The following is a 22,138-nucleotide window of genomic DNA, read 5'->3' on the forward strand; positions in this document are numbered from 1 at the left end:
AGTGGGCTCCGCTGAAGCCTCTGCTAAGTATATGGATGGTAAACATACAGACCTGTATATACGAATGATTAATTCCGATCTCTGTATGTAAAGAAGTGCAAGGTGCGCCTATGAATAGCACCACCAATTGTACACATCATCAAAATATTTTATGAATAAAGTATATTTTTGAAATAAAAATAAAGTTACTATCTGAGGTTGTGCTCCTCCAGAAGTTTTGGTATTAGAACATTGAGAGGAGGTGTAGTTGATGTATTTACCTCTATTCTACCTGAAAGGCTGATGTATGAGTCAAGCTTTTAACCCACTGGTTAGCATTAGTTATTTCCTTGGAATCTTAGAGTGAAAGTTAATTTCCACAAGTGTAGAGTTTCTTTTCTTCACAGTTTTAAGCATATCTGAGAATTTAAACATTTAAGTAATTTTAACTTTTTCTTTATTTTTTCCAATCCTATCCTCTTCCATTTTTAGTTCACATCTTGATCGAGAGTGTGGTGCATAACTTGATCTGGAATTAAAAATTGAGTTATATTTTCTGCCTTAGACTAAGTAAAAATTCGTCAGTTTGGTTCAGGAAACTCAATCTTGCTGAAACAGTATTCTAATTGCTGAAGACATATTAGAGCAAAATTAGGCCATTCGGGCCATCAAGTCTGCTCTCCCATTCAATCATGGCTGATATGTTTCTCAACCCCACTCTCCTGCAACCCTCTAGCCTTTTACTAATCAAGAGCCTATCAATCTGTCTTAAAGACACTGAATGACTTTGCCAGAAAAGGCCATGAGTTGCACAGATTCATCACCCTCTGAAGAAATTCCTTCTCATCTTAGTTCTTAAGGCCTTCACTCCGATGCTGTACACTCTGGTCACAGTCTCTCGTAATAGTGGAAAAGCCAGCTCCAAGTCCACTGTATTCAGGCCTCTCAGTATTCTGTAAGTTTCAATAACATTCCCCTCAACCTTCTTAACTCCATTAAATACAGACCAGGAGTTCTCCTCCTCTCTTATGACAAGTTCTTCATTCTTGGGATCATTATTATGAATCTTCTCTGGCATCCTCTAAGACCAGCACAGCTATCCTTCGATATGGGACCCAAAGCTGCTATCAACATTGCAAATACGATCTGACCTGAGATTTATACAGCTTCAGCAGTACATTTCTACTCTTGTATTCTAGCCCTCTTGCAATGCCAACATTGCATTTGCATTCCTAACTGGCAACTGAACCTACATGTTAACTTTTAAAAGAATCCTGAACTAGGACTCCGAAGTCCCATTGTGCTTCAGATTTATGAAGCATTTTCCTCATTTAGAAAATAGTCTGCACTACTTATTATTCCCACTAAAGTGCATTACCTCATTTCTGGCGGTGCAATCCATTTACGTTTCTTTACCCACTTTCCTAGCCTCAGTCCTTCTGCAGCTTCCCCACTTCCTCAACACTACCTGTCCCTCTACCTATCTTTTGTGTCATCTTCAGCAGTGTCCTTCGTTCCTTCATCCAGATCATCAATATAGCTCCGTATAAAAGCCATAAGTAGTATTGTAATGAACGACTAGCACTGTTGAATTGGTGCTAATGACAAAATCTGCAGTGTGATTGACTTTAACTGTGTAGTGTATTGATGTAATGCTTTTTCTGGGTTAACATTAATGTCCTGCCCTATATGTATCTCAGGTGACTGCTGTTCCACGGGACATCTACTGTTGTGATCGGAGTGCAGAGAACGAGCGTCGATTGATGAAGGAAGGTGGCCACCTCACTGTCAAGCAGTGCCTCTTGTATGGAACCCCAGAGCTAGCTCTTCATTGGAGAAATCGGCTGTCTTTCTTCTTTCTTGAAAATCCTGGGGGTTTGTTAGCTGTTCAGTCGAGGCATGGCTGGTCCTTCATTAGGATTCCTGGTAAATAGATGAGAATTTCACTCCTCTGATTCTATTTTGTTAAATAAATATGTGAGAGTTATGTCAGAAGCTTAATCTTCAACTGTTATAAACTAGGCCCCAGATCGTTGTTTTTTGTTTCTGTCAGGCATTGTTGTAACTACTACATTGAGGGAAGCTTGCTTGAAATTGACTTGTCGCTTGTGTGTTGGATTCGAGCAATCTGTAGATCAGTTCTGCCCCCTCAACACCTTGGGTTGTGTTCAATCCCATTGGCAACCCAGTTGCCCTATTTATAGGGTGTAGGCAATATCCAGCACATTGTGCAAGTGTAACTCAGTTGGCCCCTTAGTGTTGGTAAATGTATGTGTATTGACTATCAATTGTCTGGGGCTTTTTGGCTTACACGCAGTTCACAAAATTGCAGACATGACAGCAAGTGCCTGCAAAGTGAGCGGTTTATCTTTTCTCAACAATACTTTGAATTTAGTAACTCCTACTGGAGGAGTATTTGACTTCCGTAATACTGGTCTGTGATATCACTAGATTCTCTTTGTGACTGTTCTTTAACTGGAGATTTCATGTGGTTGAGCCTCACTGACAAGGGGTGGGGGCTAGCATTTGTTGCTCATTCCTAAATGCCCTTGAAAGCAGCACACCACTTTGGTTCTCTTGAACTGCTAGGATCTGCCTGGTGTAGATATACCCACTATGATGTTAGGAAAGGTTCCAGCAGCATTTGAAGGAACAGTAATGTAGTTTCAAATTGGTATGATGTGTGGCTTTGAAGAGAACCTGTAAGTGATGGTGTTTCCATGCCTCTAAATGGTACAGGTCGCAGTTTTGGTAGGTGCTATTAAAAATGACATTGTGATTTGTTGCAGTGCATCTTGTGAATAGTGCACACTGATACCATTGAGGGGGTGAATATTTAAGCTATCAAAGCTGTTTTTTTCTGTCCTGCAAAGTATGGAATGTCTTGAGTGTTCCACTCATCCAAGCAAGTAGGAAATGTTCCATCTCACTCCTGCCTTGTGCCTTGTTGGTAGGTCACTTCCAGGGAGTGAGGAAATAAGTTATTTGCTGCATAATTCCCAGATTATAGTCCACTTCAGTTTCTAATGGAATGATAACACCCCCCCCCTCCCCCCCAAAGAAAAAATTAGGGCATTTGCCATTGAATGTCGTGGGGAGATGATTGGCTTTTCTCTTATTGGCACTTATGTTGCGAATGTCATATGCCACTTATCTGCCCAAGCCTGAAAGTTGTTTAGATCTTGCTGTATATAGACATTGACTAAAGTCTCTGTAGGTCATAAATAGTATTGACATTGTATAATTGTCAGTGAACATTCTTAACCTCTTATGATGAAGGAAAGCCATGTTTGTGTTGGACTCGGATGGGCAAAGTTAAAAATCTCAACACTCGGTTATAGTCCAACAGGTTTATTTGGAAGTACAAGCTTTCAGAGCACTGCTCCTTTGTTAGGTAGCTCGTGGGGCAGGATCATAGGATACAATTTTTATAGTAAAACATCAAAGCGTAGTACAACTAATATGTTGTATTGAACAAACCCAGATTGCTGTTAAGTCTTTAATCACTTAGAATGGGGATGCAGGTTTTGATTGATATGTAAATCCCAGAACTACTTTCAAGTCACAGTCCTGAGAAAACATCTCCGCTCAGACAATGCATTAAAGATGTGAGGTTAGAGCTTGTCTGTATCCCAACCTTAAGTCAGATTGGTTTTATTTCCAAAGTAGAAATTTATTAAATCTCCCAGGCTGACTGCCTACTGATTGTGTGCGCTTTTTGAACAAAATAGAATGTGTCTGCAAATGCACGTACACCCATAGACTTATATATATGAGTGCATGTGTGGGCTTGGTAAAGTGTGTTTGAGTGTGACTGAGAGGGGGTGTGCGCAACCGCACCATTGTTGTCAAACCAGCAGACATTGGAGGAGCCTTGCAGACTACTACAAGGATGTGTAGTAACTGCAAACACTGCGCGCAACTACCAACCTATCAACCAAAGATCACACCCGTGAACTAAATAGATCGATCAAGACTTGATCCAGTCCTCAGAGTACTCTACGCATACTCATCCCATGTATTTCTCACATGGGGGACTTCTACTGCCTTCCAGTGATACACAAAGCCAATGCACCTGGATGTCCCATCATATCAAGCAACAGGGCCCTGTGAGAGAACCTCTCTGGTGAAGATATCTTGAAACCCATTGTACATAGGATCCTAGCTTCTGTTGTGACACTACAGATTTCTTATAGAAACTCAGCACCCACGGGCCAGTCGAGCTGGCAACATGCCTTGTCGCGATGGACGTTTCAGCACTCTGCACCAGCATCCCCCACAACAATGGCATCGCTGCAACAGCCTTCGTACTCAATGCCAATAACTGCCAATCTCCAGGCACTATCCTATGACTGATCAGTTTCATCCTCAACCACAATGTCTCTACCTTCGACAACCAGTTCTTACTCCAGACACACTGAACAGCCATGGGGACTAAATTTGCACCCCAACATGCCAACGTTTTCATGCACATGTTCGAACAAGACGACTTTGCTGCCAACCAACACTACACACCAGATATATTGATGACATTTTCTTCCTCTGGACCCATGGCAAGGAGTCACTGAAATTACTACACAGTGATATCAAGAAACCACATCTCACCATCAGACATGCCATGGACTACTCTTAAGAATTGATCTGGTTCTTGGACATGTGTCTCCATCAAGGACGGGCACCTCAGTACTGCAAGGCCACGGATAACCCTGATGCTGCATTTCTCGAGCTTCCACCACCCTAAACACACTAAAACAGCGATTCCCTGCAGTCAAGCCCTATACACAGGATCGGTTCAGATGAACGCAGTGGACACCTGAAGGTACTCAAAGATGTCCTCATTAGAATGGGGTGCTTATCAACTCATTGATTGCCAGTTCCAACATGCCACAGTGAGAAACTCTAATGACATCCTCAGGAAGCAGACATGGGATAAGACCGATAGGGTATCCTTCATTGTCCAGTACTACTCAGGAGCAGAGAAACTACACCATGTTCTTTGCAACTAGCAACACATTATCAATGAGGATGAGCACCTCACCAAGATCTTCCCTCTGCTTCCACTTCTCTCCTTTAAACAATCAACAAACCTTAAACAGACCATTGTTCACAGCAAACTGCCCAGCCTTCAGGACAACATTGACCACAACACCATGCAACCCTGTCATGGCATCCACTGCAAGACATGTCAGTGTTGACATGAATACTGCCATTACATGTGGAGACACCGCCCACCCCCTGCGCAACAAGTACTCATGTGACTTTGCCAACGTTGTCTATCTCTTGTGCTGTAGGCAAGAATGCCCGATGCATGGTATATTGGTGCAGCCAAGCGGATGCTACGACAAATGATGACTGGACACTGCAACAAATGCCAGACAGGGATCTCCCCTCCCAGTTTGGGCACATATCACCAGTCAAGGATATTCAGCCTTGGATTTTTGGGTGACCATCCTCCAAGGTGAACTTCAGGATACGCAGCAACAGAGTTGCTGAGCAGAGGCTGATAGCTAAGTTCAGTAACGAATAGGACGGCCTCAGCTGGCATCGTGGGTTCATGTCAAACTACCGGTGACCCCACCTGACTATACACTCGTACACACACTTACACAAGCGCACATACTCATAGACACTCTTGCGTTAAATCACACTCTCATGCTCTCTCTCAGACACACATCCCCACACACACACACATTCTCTCTTCTCTCTCTCTTCCCCCCCCCCCCCCACACACACACGCACCCTCTCACAGGCATATACTCTATCACACTCTAACATACTTAACTTTACCAAGCATGCTCATGTGTACTCACTCTCACTCCTCCCTCTCTTCCGTACATGTGTGTATGCACACATATATGTCTATGGGGTGAATTTACATTTATAGATTTATATTTGCAGATACATTCTATTTTGTTCAAAAGCGCATAGTCTGTAGGCAGTCAGTCCATATGACATTTTATAAATTCCTACTTTGGGAATAGGCCCAGTCTCGCTCAAGGTTGGGATACAGATGAACTCTAACCTCATGCCTTTACTGCATTGTCTGAGATGAGATGTCACTTTTTTTTGCTAAAACCTTAAGTTATCTCGGGACTGTGACTTGAAAGAAGTTGTGGGATTTACATTTTAATCAATCGAATCCTGTCTCCTCATTCTAAGTGATTTAAAGACTTAACCGCAATCTGTTTGTTCAATAGATCACATCAGTTGTATGACACTCTGATCTTTTACTATAAACTCTGTGTCCTGTGATCCTGCCCCACCAGATGCCTGACAAAGGATCAGCGCTCTGAAAGCTTGTACTTCCAAATAAACCTGTTAGACTGTAACCTGGTATTGAGATTTTTAACTGATGATGGAAAGGTCATTAATGAAGCAGGTGAAGATGGTGAGCTTCAGGCTCCATCTTGAGGAACTCCTGCAGTGATATCCTGGAGCTGACATGATTGACATTAACAACCACAACCAGTTTCCTTTGTGCTAGGTATGACTGCAACCAATGGAGTATTTCTGATTTTTCCATGTACTTGTACTGGAGTTTAGAATGGGGCAGATGATAAAGAAGGATCAATACTTTGCCTGCTTTCTGTCAGATATCTTGCAGATGTGGATATGCAACAGAAGAGTCTTGCAGGAGTACTAATCAAGCCATCTGCTACCGTTGTCCTCCGAGGTGATGAGTCTACTTTGAGGGAAATTGTAGAATCTTAAAATGACTAAAGAAAATTAATCCATTGACCAGTAAAATGTTAGATTTCTGCAAAAACAGTTTAACTGTTTCTTTTTATGTAGCCCTGCAAATATTTCCATACAGGAGTTCATTTATCAACTTCCTTTTTGAAAGCCATGATTTGAATCTGCCTCCACCACATCTTCAGATGCTTTTCAGATTTAAACCACTTGCTGTGTAAAAACAATGTCCTTGAATATTTTGATTCTGTTGACAATCATCTTATATCCATGTCATCAAGCCGTTGGCCCTTTTGACAATGAGAGCAGTTTCTCTCGAATTTTACAGATTACTCATGATTGTGAGCAATCTATCAAATCTCCTCAAATTCTTCTTTCTGAAAGAGAAGCTCCAGCTTCTCCAGTATACTCCTAACTGTTGGCTGTAATCATTGAAACCATTCTCTTAATGTTTGCATCCTTTTAACACAATTAAAGTTATGATAATGCAGAAAAAGCCCACTGGGCCCACCGTGCCTCCTCTAACTCTTCTCACAAGTGTCATTTACACACTCAGTCTCATGCTGTTTCCCCATACTCTTGCACACCATTTCTGTGAAAGAAGTCATAGATAAAAACCGAAAGAACTGCAGATGCTGTAAATCAGAAGCAAAAACAGAAGTTGCTTGAAAAGCTCAGCAGGTCTGGCAACATCTGTGAAGAGGATGGGTCACCTATCCAGCTTCTTGAGAATCATATGATTTGTTTTGTCCTAGACAGTTCTTGATGGTAGTGAAATCTGCAGACTCACCACTCTCTGGGTCAAGAAATTTCTCTTTATCTCTGACATAAATGATTTACTCCATATTTTTAGACTGTGACCTCTGACTCTGGGTCCCCTCACTCGAGAACATCATTCCTGCATTTACAACACCGAGTCCTGTCAAACGTTTCTAAGTTTCAATGAGATCATCACCCCCACACGCCCCCAGTTCTTCTGATCTTGTTGTGAATATAATCTTAACAGTCCCACCTTCCCTCTGTTGCAAGAAATTGTCCTTCAGATAGGGGGCACAAACTGCATACACTATTCGAGAAATGGTCTCACTAAGGCCCTGTGTAATTGCACCAAGACATCCCTGCTTCTGTAGCCTAACACTGTCACTATGAAAACCAATATGCCTTTAGTGCTTGCTGCACCTGTGTGCTTACTTTGTAAATGGTGTACGAGAACACTCCGATCTGATTGCACATTCCCTTCTCAGTTTCTACCCATTAAAAAATGTGCTTTTCATGTTTTTTGCTACCAAAGTGAATAATTTCATATTTTTTCACTTATACTGCATCTATGATGCATTTTCCTACTCACCTTGTCTGAATCACACTGAATCTCTGCATCCTCCTGTCAGCTTGTCCTCTCCCCCAGTTTTGTGCCCTCTGCAAATTTGGAGAAATTACATTTGGTTCCCTCTTTTAAATCATTAATGTATACTGTATTGTGAATAGCTGGGGTCCTAACACTGATCTTTGCGGTGCTCCACTAGTCACTGTCTGCCAGCCAGTTTTCTATCCATCTCAATATTCTATTCCCAATTCCATGGACTATAATTTTGTAGGGTATTGTCAAAAGCCTTTTAAAGTTCAAATAAACCACAAATACTGGCTCTTCCTCATGAACTCTACAGTTACATCCATGAAGTCCAGTCGATTTGTCAAGCATGATTCCCTTTTATAAACCTATGCTGACGCTATCTGATTCTGCCATTATTTTGCAAGCACTCTGTTATCAAATCTTTTATAAAGATCTCGAGCCCTCGCGGCGCCCCACCCCCACCACCCACTACCAATCTCAGGCTGACTGGTTCATAATTCCTGGTTTTCTCTCTACCTCCCTTTTTAAGTAGACAGGTTATATTAGCTACCTTTGAATCTTTAATAGGTATTCCAGCATCTGTAGAATCTTGAAAGATAACCACCAATGCATCCACTATTTCGAGGGCAACTTAAGTACTCTGGGATGTAGGTTATCAGACCCTAAGATTTGACACCAGCCTTCAACCTCATTAATTTCCTCAGCATCATTTCCCTATGAATACTGATTTACTTAAGTTCCTCCTCCTTACTGAACCCAAATGTGTTCCCCATTGTTTCCAGTGTCTTGTGTCCCCTTTGTATACACAGTACCAATGTTCATATTTAGTTTGTCAGCCTTTTCTTCGTTCACCGTTATAAATTCCTCTTTCTGACCATAAGGGACCCACATTTGTCTTCAATCTTTTTCTCTTCACACATCTATCGACACTGTTTTTACAGTCACTTCTTTTGTTCTCCACAAGCTTAGTCCTGTATGCTGTCTTCCCTTTCTTAATCAATCCCTGCTCCCACTCCTCAGTTCTGTTTCTTATCTGGCCAATTTGTATGACTTCTCTTTAGATCTAATACTACCTCTTAGCTCAGCAAGCAAACCTATATCCAGACCCTCAGCCTGAGCTACAAATCTTCTCAAAACTCACTAACTATCTCTTAATTTCCTTTGTAAGACATGGTTTAGACACCTTTTGCATTTAACTTTTGTGTCAGGCAGCAATGAGCAATTATTGCAATTCACTCACTGGCTCTTTGAATGTTTGCCATTGTCGTTCCGCTGTAATCCCTTTAAGTAACGTCTCCCAATCTATCATAGCCAACTTGTGCCTGATAGCATCATAGTTTCTTCTATTTAAATTCAGGTTCCTAGTCTCAAAATCAACTACACCTCTCTCCATCTTGAAGAATTCTCTGACGTTATGGTCACTCATCCCAAATGGGCCACACACAACCAGATTGCCAGTATCCCTTTCTCATTGCATTCTTCAATGTATTGGCCCAGGAAACCATCCCATATGCACACTAAAAATTCTGCCTCTGTGCCTTGTTATTGATTCAGGTTGCCCAATCTATATGCAAAATAACCATCTATATTTATACTTATTGCATACATCTCAAATTTCCTGTTTAATGCAATTTCCAATAACACTTATATAGTTTATATACAATTTCCATTAACGTTTTTTGTCTCTTGCTGTTTCTCAGCTCCACTGATGCAGATTCCACCCCGTTAAAGCTTCTCACTCTTGCATTAGTTGCAGTGTTACTGATGCCTTCTTTTCTGAAGAAGGGTTCCTGCCAGACCTCCTAAATAGCTCTAGCAATTTCAGTCTTGATGCCCCTTTTTCTCTAAAACCTTGCATCCGGGTATACTTAGGGTAGGACTAGGTACTTGGTTCAACCAGGTGTTTGTTCTCTCATTATTTATTATTGCAGTGTTACCTTCGCACCCAATTTTTGTGCATCTTATTTTTCGTGTATAATGGTATGTTCTAGTTCCCACTCCTTCACCAAATCACTTCAAAAAGTCTCCAACACCATCAAACTGCATTGCAGTGGACAGTGGTATCTTGTTTGTTCACAAATGCAGCTGTCTGAGTTACGACCCTACACATGCATCCCCGTGAAGTGTAGTTATGATTGATGCCCATGCTTGCTTACAAATGTTAGGTTTGCCGTATTTATGTGTGTAATTTAATTCAGAAGAGGCCTTTCAGCCCATCAAGTCTGTAGCACCAAGCGTATGCTAAATCTACACTTTGCAACACTTGCCATTTACCTTCCAAGTGTGCCTCCTTGTTAATCCAATCTTTCCAATTCTCTTTCCAATCCTCCCACTTCCTCCAAACAAAAGCAGTAGCCATGGGCACCCGCATGGGCCCCAGCTATGCCTGCCTCTTCGTGGGATATGTGGAACAGTCCATCTTCCGCAACTACACTGGCCCCACCCCCCACCTTTTTCCTCCGCTACATCGATGACTGTATCGGCGCCGCCTCGTGCTCCCACGAGGAGGTTGAACAGTTCATCCACTTCACCAACACCTTCCACCCCGACCTCAAATTCACCTGGACAGTCTCAGATTCCCCCCTCCCCTTCCTCGACCTTTCTATTTCTATCTCAGGCGACCGAATCAACACGGACATCTACTACAAACCGACCGACTCCCACAGCTACCTGGACTACACCTCTTCCCACCCTGCCCCCTGTAAAAACGCCATCCCATTCTCCCAATTCCTTCGTCTCCGCCGCATCTGCTCCCAGGAGGACCAGTTCCAAAAACGTACAACCCAGATGGCCTCCTTTTTCAAGGACCGCAATTTCCCCCTCGATGTGGTCGACGATGCCCTCCACTGCATCTCTTCCACTTCCCGTTCCTCCGCCCTTGAGCCCCGCCCCTCCAACCGCCACCAGGACTGAACCCCACTGGTCCTCACCTACCACCCCACCAATCTCCATGTACAGCGTATCATCCGCCGTCATTTCCGCCACCTCCAAACGGACCCCACCACCAAGGATATATTTCCCTCCCCTCCCCTATCAGCATTCTGTAAAGACCACTCCCTCCGTGACTCCCTCATCAGATCCACACCCCCCACCAACCCAACCTCCACTCCCGGCACCTTCCCCTGCAACTGCAGGACGTGCAAGACTTGCGCCTACACCTCCCTCCAAGGCCCCAAATAAACTTCCATATCTGCCACAAATTCACCTGCACCTCCACACACATCATCTATTGCATCCTCTGCACCCGATGTGGCCTCCTCTATATTGGGGAGACAGGCCGCCTACTTGCGGAGCATTTCAGAGAACACCTCTGGGACACCCGGACCAACCAACCCAACCATCCTGTGGCTCAACACTTCAACTCCCCCTCCCACTCCACCAAGGATATGCAGGTCTTTGGACTCCTCCATCGCCAGGCCACAACAACACGACAGTTGGAGGAAGAGCGCCTCATCTTCCGCCTAGGAACCCTCCAACCACAAGGGATGAACTCTGATTTCACCAGTTTCCTCATTTCCCCTCCCCCCCCACCTTGTCTCAGTCAAATCCACCGAACTCAGCACCGCCTTCCTAACCTGCAATCTTCTTCCTGACTTCTCCGCCCCCACCCCAGTCTGACCTATCACCCTCACCTTGACCTCTTTCCACCTATTGCATTTCCAACGCCCCTCCCCCAAGTCCCTCCTCCCTACCTTTTATCTTAGCCTGCTGGACACACATTCCTCATTCCTGAAGAAGGGCTTATGCCCGAAACGTCGATTCTCCTGTTCCCTGGATGCTGCCTGACCTGCTGCGCTGTTCCAGCAACACATTTTCAGCTCTGATCTCCAGCATCTGCAGACCTCACTTTCTCCCCTTATTAATCCTTCAACTAAGGGAAATCTCTGGTCACCCCTCTCACACTTCTAGCAGGTGTTTCTCAATTTTTAGCCTGTTGATCAATTCATATTTGTGGAATTCTTATTGTGTCCTTGATCTTTGTGTACCTTAAAGAATTCAAGAGATCAATAAATGCCAGCTTTGCCATTTAGGTAAATAATAGAACTAGAGGGATATCTAGAGCATACTTGGCAGATGGTAGTCACCTGCACAATTGTAATATTAGAGGCATAGCTCCATGGATTGTGTGTGTGTAGCTGTAATATTGGAGGTAGAGCTGGATTGTCTTTGAGACATTTGAGATTGGTGAATGGGCCGGAGCGCATACAGCAACAGAGGTCCTGGTCAGATGTAGGACAAGGGACATAGATCTGTGCTTATTCCAGGCAGAAGTGGAGCTCAGCAACCTAGCCACACATTTAACCAAACTGCAGGGGCAAGATATGCATCAAATGTGACAATATACCAGTTAAACCAAAGTGGAACATATGCTACTTAACAGAAGAAATGGAATTGGTGAGATTGGGTAGTGAGAAAACCTACCTTCTCTGATCCTTCATGTTAATCCAGCAACCTTCACCAGATTAGAAGATTGTGATAATAAATCAATGTCTGTCTTCCTTTGGAAATGCACTGTTAACCTGTGCTGAATGGTATCTATGGCAGCATGAAATGACTGACTTAAGTTCAGAGGATGATTGTGTAATATTAGGTTCATTTTTGTTGTGATACCTGTGCCTGCGATGTCATTAAAATCTGAATATCACATTCTATTGTGTGATTTTTAACTTTGTACACCCCAGTCCAACACCGGCATCTCCAAATCATGACATTCTATTTTGATATTTACCAGCAGAACTCTGGGACAAATTTCCTGGCTGAATTTCTGCTGCTATCTTCCATATTCTGTGGTGATTCCTACTCTGTCTGAGTGCTGCCCTTTAGTGGAGTCACCAAGGGCTGATCAGAATGGCTCAAATTGCATCAAGTGATGCCTCTGCCCTCGAGTAGTAGGGAGGCAGTCAAATCAAGACTTAGTCCTAGACAGTTGTAATTGGTGTGGTTGTGTGTATGAAACTATAATAATATCTTACACACAATAATTGCTTACTTAAAACAAAGGGGTAGATGGTAAACAATTCTCAGCTGCTGGAGATTACAGAGCAGATAGCAGAGCGGAAAAAATATGTGGAGCATGCCAGTATTAGCTGCTGCTCTGAGAAAAGGTTGCTTGATCACGCCATCTGAAAGGTTCAGGACAAGGAGTTGGAGGAAAGGGACCGGAAAACTATGTTTCTGTTTCTCTGCCAGCCTGAAGGTAACAGGAAATGCAAGTGAGGAAATGATTGATGTAAGATTATTAGTGAAATAGTTCTGTATGCAAACCCCCTCAATTTGATGAGGTGCAAAGTCCCCTTAACAGAATCCCCACACCCCCAGAATGAGAGTTCATAATGTTGGAGCCACCAAAGTTAAGGCCTCTGGTGCAGGACTCTTTTCAAGGCTGTAAAGAGAAGAGCTCTCAGAGGTCAGTCGAATTGGATGGCATAAAGTTCTGGTTTTTGATACCCGACACAACCTCTCAGAATTCTCCAGTGGCCTTCATGCTGCCCTTTCTGACCTATCCACAATTTTGAGCTGCCTGTTACCTGCCTCAATTTAGTGGCTGTTTGGAGGTGGTCAGGGAAATTAGTGTAATCCCAACTGGTCACCTTTCCCAGGAAAAAGACATGCCAAATAAACAAATACTAATTATTGATTTAGTTGAAAACCAGTTAATGCTTCAGAAAGTGACTCTTCCAAAGATCCTAATGAGCATATACCTAAAGTGTGAGCTGTTTCTGAATGCTATCCCTTAAAATTGGATTTTCATCTTGCTGCTTTCTAAAGTGTCAACCAAAGCAACTTCTAATGTTTAAATCTGGAATGAATTAGAGAAATACTACAACGGGTTCGTATGTAATAATGGAATGAACCAGAAATTGTAACTGACCCCACACACTATACATCATGAAGCAGTAATCTTTCAGGGAAATCCTCATTTTGATGACATGGATAAGGATTGGCTCAGTTAAAATTGAGGGGAGATATTCTTGATGTTTTCAGCATCCATTGTAGCTTTCCCTCCCCTCCCTCCTTCATTTCTCTCATCTCTGTGCTATACATTGGCTCTCCCACTGAAAGTTTCAGCCACCCTATAACCTCTCTTTAACAATTCCAGGGCGACACGGTGGCTCAGTGGTTAGCACTGCTGCTTCACAGCGCCAGGGACCTGGGTTCGATTCCACCCTCTGGCAACTGTCTATGTGGAGTTTGCACATTCTCCCAGTGTCTGCTTGGGTTTCCTCTGGGTGCTCTGATTTCGTCCCTCAATCACAAAGATGTGCAGGTTAGGTGAATTGGCATGCTAAATTGCCCATAGTGTAGGTTATTAGTGCGGTAAATATAGGGTAGGGGAATGGGTCTGGGTGGGTTACCCTTCAGAGGGTCAGGTGTGGACTTGTTGGGCCAAAGGGCCTGTTTTCACAGTGTGGGGATTCTAATTGCTGAAATTCACAAATCTCATTGTAGATAATCCCACCTCAGTCCACCTGGGGATGGAGGGGGAGCAGTGGAAAACTGTCATTCAACTCATAATTTCTCTCTTTCAAACTCGACCTATCTCCTGTGTTGTTACTAGTAACTGACCACCTTCCTGTCCGCATAGCTCCATCAAAGTCACAATTTTGGTTTTGCTTTTTTATTACCCTTCCTCTAAGTGTACTTCCCCTCCTCTTTGAAGCTCATTTTCTTTTTCCATCTGGAAAAACAATATCTATATATTACAAGCAAATTGTTTTTAAAGCTATCATTTTGATAACTGATTCGGCAGGACATTTTGTTCATGAGGCAGAGTCTGATGAATACTCGAGGCAGTACAGGGAATTGCACTGCTTGATCACTGCCATTGGATGGTGGTAGAATACTGACAGAGCTAAATAGGCTGTAAATAGAGAGCTGCATATTAAATCTGTATCTAACAGCATTTAAGCTCAGCAAATGTTTTGCAAAAGACTCTTTTTTTTCCAAATATTCCAACCATTTAATATAATCCTAAAGGCAACTAATTGCTCAAGTGACTTGTAACTCAGCATGAAAGCATAGGCATTAAAAAAAAAGTATCATCTTGTATTTCAAACAGTTAGCACTGAGCGCATCCATTGACGCACATCTCGTCTCACTGAAGCATTACTTTAAGTTTTATTGCAGTTTGTGTACCTGGAATGTGCAGCACCATTTCACACAAAGTTAGATGCACAGATTCCACTGTACAACAAGAATACAATCATGGTGAATGTTAGTTTGTCATTGCACAGCATCAGGGTGCAGTATTGGTGGGTAGTAATGCGTGCAAATACTCAGGAGATCTTCTGTCTTGGTATGTTACACCTTCTTGTGCCATCCTGACACATTCACTGTTGCTCCTATGCAACCACCCTATGACAGTCATCCATTTGTGCTGAGCTTGACCCATTTTTCAGCTGCCTGATACTACTTCCTCCAGAAGGTATTCCTGTGGCTTTTCAATTCTGAACCCATGGCTGAAATATTGATCTTTTCTTTTTTCAGTGTCACTTTTAAGAGTTCTTTTTATTCTTGCAGTTTGAAGTATCGTTTCATTTGTCTTATAGCTTGTGTATGGAACTTTTAGCGTAACTCTGCATTCGAAAGGCCTGTATTTTCACTCTATAATACCAAATTACTGTATTACAGAGTATATTTCTTAAATCTTTAAAGCCACAGGTGAACAGTTTTTCATGTACTGTTGATTTCTGTGCTATCTTGAACCTGATGACCATGTTTGATACTTAGTGACAAAACTGGCACTGTTTTACTTCAGACATTTTAGATTGGAATAACTCATTGTGTTACAAATATAAATTGGAGCGAGCTCTCTAATGACGTTGAATCCAGCCAAGGGAGATTGAGCCTGGTTTATTACTCTTCAATGTCACTGTGTGGTGCTGAGTGTAACTGCAGCTGTAACTGCCTTTGACCTCTTCACTCTTAAAGGTGTCAGCAATTTCCATCATTATGAATGGGAAGTGACTGATTGCAATCTTACTCAGAGGGTTAAAAGGCAGAGAGTGATCTGTTTACGTGGCGTATTGCACAGCTACTATCCTCTCTGAGGACTAGCAGTCTGCAGTAAATACTTCCGGCACAGTTTCCCTTCACGGTGCAGCATAGACCCCACGGTCAGTGTCGCTATTGAGTTCACTAACTTCCCACACTGGTCTCAACATACTTGGTAACAATTAGCTCTGATCCACCCGAGGCTACTGGTGACACCACAACACCACAGGAGGCAACATACTTCATAATCCAGGAATTGGGCCTGATGGGGTTCTGCTCAAGGTGACTACTGGTGATTTGAGCAGGTTCAGTCCAGACAGTGCTCAAGGGCATTGTAGCCTCTGGTGTTAGCTGGTCCATAAAAAGCGATAAATACCAGTATTAGCATGTGGAATATGTTCCATTGGAGACATCAAATAGACTCTGGGCAGGGCAAGCACAGAATTAGATATAGCGCAAAGCTCCTTCCACACTGTACCCAGTGAATGCTTCCAGAACAGGAACAGCACTTTTTTGATGCAAAGTGAAATCGCCTTTGCACTGCCCCAGAGTCATCATCATACACCCCTACACAGGATGCAAAACAAAAGGTTGGCGGCTACTCCCCTCCTGGAGTCATGTTGCCATAATTACCCAAGATAAGAATTGCTTGTCCATTTTGGAGAGTACTTGAGTCAACAACATTAGTGTGTGTATCAATCAGCCATTTAAGTCAGACCAGCTAACAATGACAAATTTCTTTTCCAAAAGGGCATTAGTGAATCAGATGGGTTTTTTCAACCGTTCACAGTAATTGTTACGGCCACCATTATTGATGCTATCTTTTAGTTCCAGATTTATTCATTGAATTTAAAATTCCACAAGCTGCCATTGTGAGGTTGAACCCATGTCCTTGGTTTATTTGCATGGTTCCGTGAGTTGGTAGTGTGGTGCTGCAAAAGCACAGCCGATCAGGCAGCATCTGAGGAATAGGAGAGTTGACACTTTGAGCATGAGCTCTTCCTGATGAAGAGTTCGTGCTCAAAACATCAACTCTCCTACTTCTCGGATGCTGCCTGACCGGCTGTGCTTTTTGCAGCACCACATTTTTCGACTCAGGCCTGCAGATGCTGGAGAATCAGAGTCGAAAAATGTGGTGCTGCAAAAGCACAGCCGGTCAGGCAGCATCCGAGAAGTAGGAGAGTTGATGTTTTGAGCACGAACTCTTCATCAGGAAGAGCTCATGCTCAAAGTGTCAACTCTCCTATTCCTCAGATGCTGCCTGATCGGCTGTGCTTTTGCAGCACCACATTTTTCGACTCTGATTCTCCAGCATCTGCAGGCCTCACTTTCTCTTAAATGAATTAGTAGCCCAGGGATTTTACTGCCACATGACCATCTGCAATACAGAAGACTTGGGGAAAGGTGAAGCTCGGTGTGATACCAAGCTCTGTGTAAGTGTCTCACTGTATGAGGGGACAAACGTGGTACTGAATTCTACAGAGGTCTCCACAGGTAAAGACTCGGTTACGTTACAGAAGAGATTAGATACACCAAAATTGTATTTCGTGAATTTAGAAAATTAAGAGGTGACTTAATTTCAAATTCTTTAATAGATAAATCAATACTTCTGCTGGTTGGGGAGTCTGGGATTCTAGCATTGAGTAAAAATTAGAATGAAATTAGGCTCAAATTGCATTATGAATGGCATATGTTCCAGAATTAAAATGGTAAATAGGTCAGATTGTGTTTATCTATTGCAGGGATGTTAAGGAGTTAATCCTGTCAGTTGGTTATATCGCTACTCTGCGGTTTGCCTTTATGTTGATGTTTTGATACAAAAATTTAAACATTTCCTTTTACTGTTCAGACTTGCATATTTTGTAATTGTTTAAAGCCGGTCCAATGTATCAGGCTGCATGCAGACTGAAATATTCTGCTTGAGTGCACCTCTACTGAATGTTGTGCTCTAAAACTAGCTGATCGAGTTTGAAACATTCTTATTAACATGTTGCATTAACACTTGAGATATTTTTCACAAAGCTGCAGGGTTTCACGTTCCAGTACCTCAATTGCTCCTTCATAGACTGAGACACACAAATTGGTCTCCAGCCTCTGTGTTGATATCATGGAAATGCTGGGAAAGTGTCCACGTGAAGTCTTACTTTACCTGGATCAGAGTGTGGGAGTCGAAGTGTGGCGCTGGAAAAGCGCAGCAGGTCAGGGAGCATCCAAAGAGCAGGAACTCATTTGGACATACGCCCTTCATCAGAAGTTAATTATGCCCGAAACATCAACACTCCTGCTCATTAGATGCTGCCTGACCTGTTTTTCCAGCACTACTCTTGTCGCCTCTGACTGTCCAGCAACTGCAGTCCTCACTTTCTCCTCAGAGTTGGTGTAAGGCCCATGGATTTGCAATTATTCCTACTGAGAAGTAGGTAGACATTTGCAAGTGATGATCAGTTGAGGTGGCTTGTGATGGTTGCCATTATGAAAGTGCCTGTTGTCTTATAAAGAATGCCTATTTGGTGTGGTACCAGGGAAAGATTGCCATTCATTTACATAGTGCCTTTTATGACTTTTTGGATGTCCCACTCACTTTACAGTCAAATTAAGTACTTTTGTCATGTAGTCACTGTTCTAATGTAAGAAATCTAACATAAATTGGAGCAGGAATAGACCATTTAGCCCCTCCAACTGCCCACCATTCCATAAAAGTATACTCATCTGCCCAGGCCTCAACTGCTTTTTCATGTCAGTTCCTTATGGTTGTCAACTTAGACACAGTGAAGCATCGTGAAATGCAATACGATCATGCCCAGATAGTCAATTTTACTTTCAGCTGAAGCATAAATATGAGGCATAATTCTCAGGAGAGCTCCCTCCTTGTGCTAGTGTCCCAAGATCTCATGTCTCTCTGAGAAGAGAAATAAAGCCTATGTTTAATGTCATGTCTAACTGCTAGCACCATTAACAGTGCAGTTCAGTGGCAGCCTGGGTTATGGTCAGGTTTGAACTGACCAATCAGGAGGTGACAATGTTCACTGTCGTCAGGCATACATCAGAAAAACGTTTATTCACTTGCAGCAGGTATACATCGTTCCCTGAAGGGCTGTGTTTAGCAGAGGGAGCACCTTCAGGGAACGATGTATACCTGCTGCAAGTGAATAAACGTTTTTCTGATGTAGCGAAGACATATTGTGGTCGGACTCAGCCGCAAATTCTACCGAAATGAAAAGTTTCAGTAAAGGAGATTCCATGGGACTGTTTGGGTTACAACTAGATAATTCTGAAGTATCCACCGTCACGTTGAACTAAGCAGTCCATTTGAAGACTGTAGCTTATTGTAAGACACGGGAGCCGTGACTGGAAGCAAGTTGCTGTTACTGGATAAAAATGCTTTCATTGTTATATATAAAATGGAATTTCACTCTGGTTCAAGTAATGATGTAGTCCCTTTTATAACATCAAGTTGGTCTGTAATTCCTTTTATTTCTATTCTCTAGTCACTACTTCCCCCATCACTTCAAAGTCGAAAAATCAGCCCTGTTTCTGTTAAATGCTTTACTTGAGTTCCCTGCCAGCAGAGCAACCAGGAAACTTGCCTCTGAATTTCCTCTAGTTGTGGAAATGAGTTATAGAGCAATCCACATCTGGGCCAAACGATCTCCTATTTCCCTTCCCAGCTTCAAGCTAAATATAAATTGCAAACAGGAAAAATAGACTGGCTAGGTTCACAAACAGCACTGATGTTCCTCTGACTAGTTTTGTCAGATATTTTTACAGTTCAAACCCTCCCGCTTTCCTTACGAAGATCCTGTTGAAAACTCAACATTGCAGCAACAACTAGCTAATTACGTATTGATCAGCTCTTTTGAGAAGAATTTGTACTCTTACAGATCATGACTGATGTCCCATTGCACAGACAGCAAATTGAGACTTGCATTCATCTAGCATGATTCTTTGAAACCGTTTAAAGTGCGACTATTATTCCTAACATGCAGCAATAGCAATTACCTGACAAACATATCAATCATTTTGCTCAAAGCAAGATCCCACATCAAGCAATGAGATGACCTTCTATCTGGCTTTAATATTAGTGGTTGAAGAGGGAATGCTGACACTAGGGCAACATTTTTTGCTTCAGATAGTACAATAGGATTTTCAACGTTGTCTTGAACTTGCATTAGTCCCTTGTTTGAATTTTTGGTTTGATGAATGCACTGTTTACCATACAGCTCTTCCATAGTTCCTTGCTCTTCCTAACTTTAAGTCTGAAGTCACATTATCAGTGTAGGCAAAAGTGGGGACTGCAGATGTTAGAAATCAGTCAAGATTAGAATGGTGCTGGAAAAGCACAGCAGGTCAGGCACCATCCGAGGAGCCTAAAAATCGACGTTTTGGGCAAAAGCCCTTCATCAGGACAGTAGGCATCAATTGAGACCAGAACAAAGATGTCTTTTCTTGTGTTAGTGCTTGATAGCAGAAATCAGTTTTCTCTACAGAAAGTGCTATAATGTGAACAAAAGAACCCAGCATGCCTATTAATCAAAAGCTTCCATGGCATTCCATGGTGTGTGTGAAAGTTGATCAAGCTAAGTTTCACTTACCTCACAGGACATGGAGGTAAAAGCACAAGTACATGTTAGAGGTTACAGATGCTGGGAACTCCATGTACTGTGGTACTACTGTGCTATTTCAGATTTCATTCTTTTGTGGTATGTGGGCACTGTTGCCAAAGACAACATTGGTTGCCCACACCCCATTGTTGTCCTTGAACACTTTAGATTGCTCGACACTTTAGAGGACAGTTCAGATTCAACTACCTCACTCTGAAGTCTCTTAGGCCAGGTTGAGTAAGGACAGCAGATTTCCTTCCCTAAAGGATATTAGTGATACAGGTGCATTTTTACAGCAATTGATTGTTGTGGTTGTTACTGAAACTGGTTTTCAATTCCAGAATTTTATAAATTGATTTTAAATTGCACTAGCTATACAGTATCCCCAAAACATTAGCTTGAGCTCTGGGTTGCTAGCTAATTGACATGACATCATCGTCTCTGCCGATCAGTAAATGGTCAGAAGACTGATTTTGAGCTGGTGCTTTTGGCAAGTTTCTCTTCACTGGTTGATGATCATGTAAACAGTTTAATCTGTTGAATTGAATGATTGGAGTTTTGTAGATAAATTAACTGTCTATCTTTGAAGCCCAATTCCTAGAATGTGATCCCCATGATAACTTCAATCTGTGAAGCATGAGCTGTGATAGAATGAGATTCAACTTTCTAATGTGCAAGTCCAAAAGTTCTTATTTCACTGCTTACCTTCATCTTGCTGTCTGTTTTTTCCACATTCTTTGAGTAACATAGCGATGTAACAAGTTAGACGGTATTGTAGTCAAAACTACCATTACATGTCTTCCAAGAAAAATGAAGAGCCGAGTTGCTTTGAGCTTGGCTGGTGCAAATGTTTTCTTCTAATACCCTCCAAGGTAGATGAAATTCTAGGAACAGTTGAGGCCTAAAATAGGGATAGTAACAGAGTTGCAATGCACCTATCCAGATACTCGTCCAGACAAAGATTCAGAAGTATGATTTCAAATCCTACCATGGCAGCATGGGAATTTTAAATAGTCATAGAGATGTACAGCGTGGCAACGGACCCTTCGGTCCAACCCGTCCATGCTGACCAGATATCCCAATCTTATCTAATCCCACCTGCCAGCACCCGGCCCATATCCCTCCAAACCCTTCCTAATCATATACCCATCCAAATGCCTCTTAAATGTTGCAATTGTACCAACCTCCACCACTTCCTCTGGCAGCTCATTCCGTACATGTACCACCCTCTGTGTGAAAAAGTTGCCCCTTAGGTCTCTTTTATATCTTTCCCCTCTCACCCTAAACCTAGGCCCTCTAGTTCTGGACTCTTTTTCCCTCCAACACCCCACTCCCCTCCACCCCACTCCAGGGAAAAGACTTGGTCTATTTATCCTATCCATGCACCTCATGATTTTATAAATCTCTATAAGGTCACCCCTCAGCCTCCGACGCTCCAGGGAAAATAGCCCCAGCCTATTCAGCCTCTCCTTATAGCGCAAATCCTCCAACCCTGGCAACATCCTTGTAAATCTTTTCTGAA

At 42.6% G+C, this 22,138-nt stretch overlaps 1 protein-coding gene across 2 annotated transcripts in view; it reads left to right on the plus strand.

Annotated features, from left to right (window-relative positions):
- ino80 (INO80 complex ATPase subunit) overlaps positions 1-22,138 on the plus strand; it is a 215,530-nt gene that overhangs the window by 140,629 nt on the left and 52,763 nt on the right. For both annotated transcript variants that reach the window (XM_043698306.2, XM_043698307.2), the window contains exon 26: positions 1,680-1,905. In XM_043698306.2, the coding sequence (XP_043554241.2) occupies positions 1,680-1,905 (226 nt within the window). The remainder of the gene's footprint in view (positions 1-1,679; positions 1,906-22,138) is intronic.

This window comes from Chiloscyllium plagiosum, unplaced genomic scaffold, assembly GCF_037043375.1.
Source record: "Chiloscyllium plagiosum isolate Xiang-an unplaced genomic scaffold, Cpla_swu_hap1 HiC_scaffold_8, whole genome shotgun sequence".
Taxonomy (NCBI): domain Eukaryota; kingdom Metazoa; phylum Chordata; class Chondrichthyes; order Orectolobiformes; family Hemiscylliidae; genus Chiloscyllium; species Chiloscyllium plagiosum.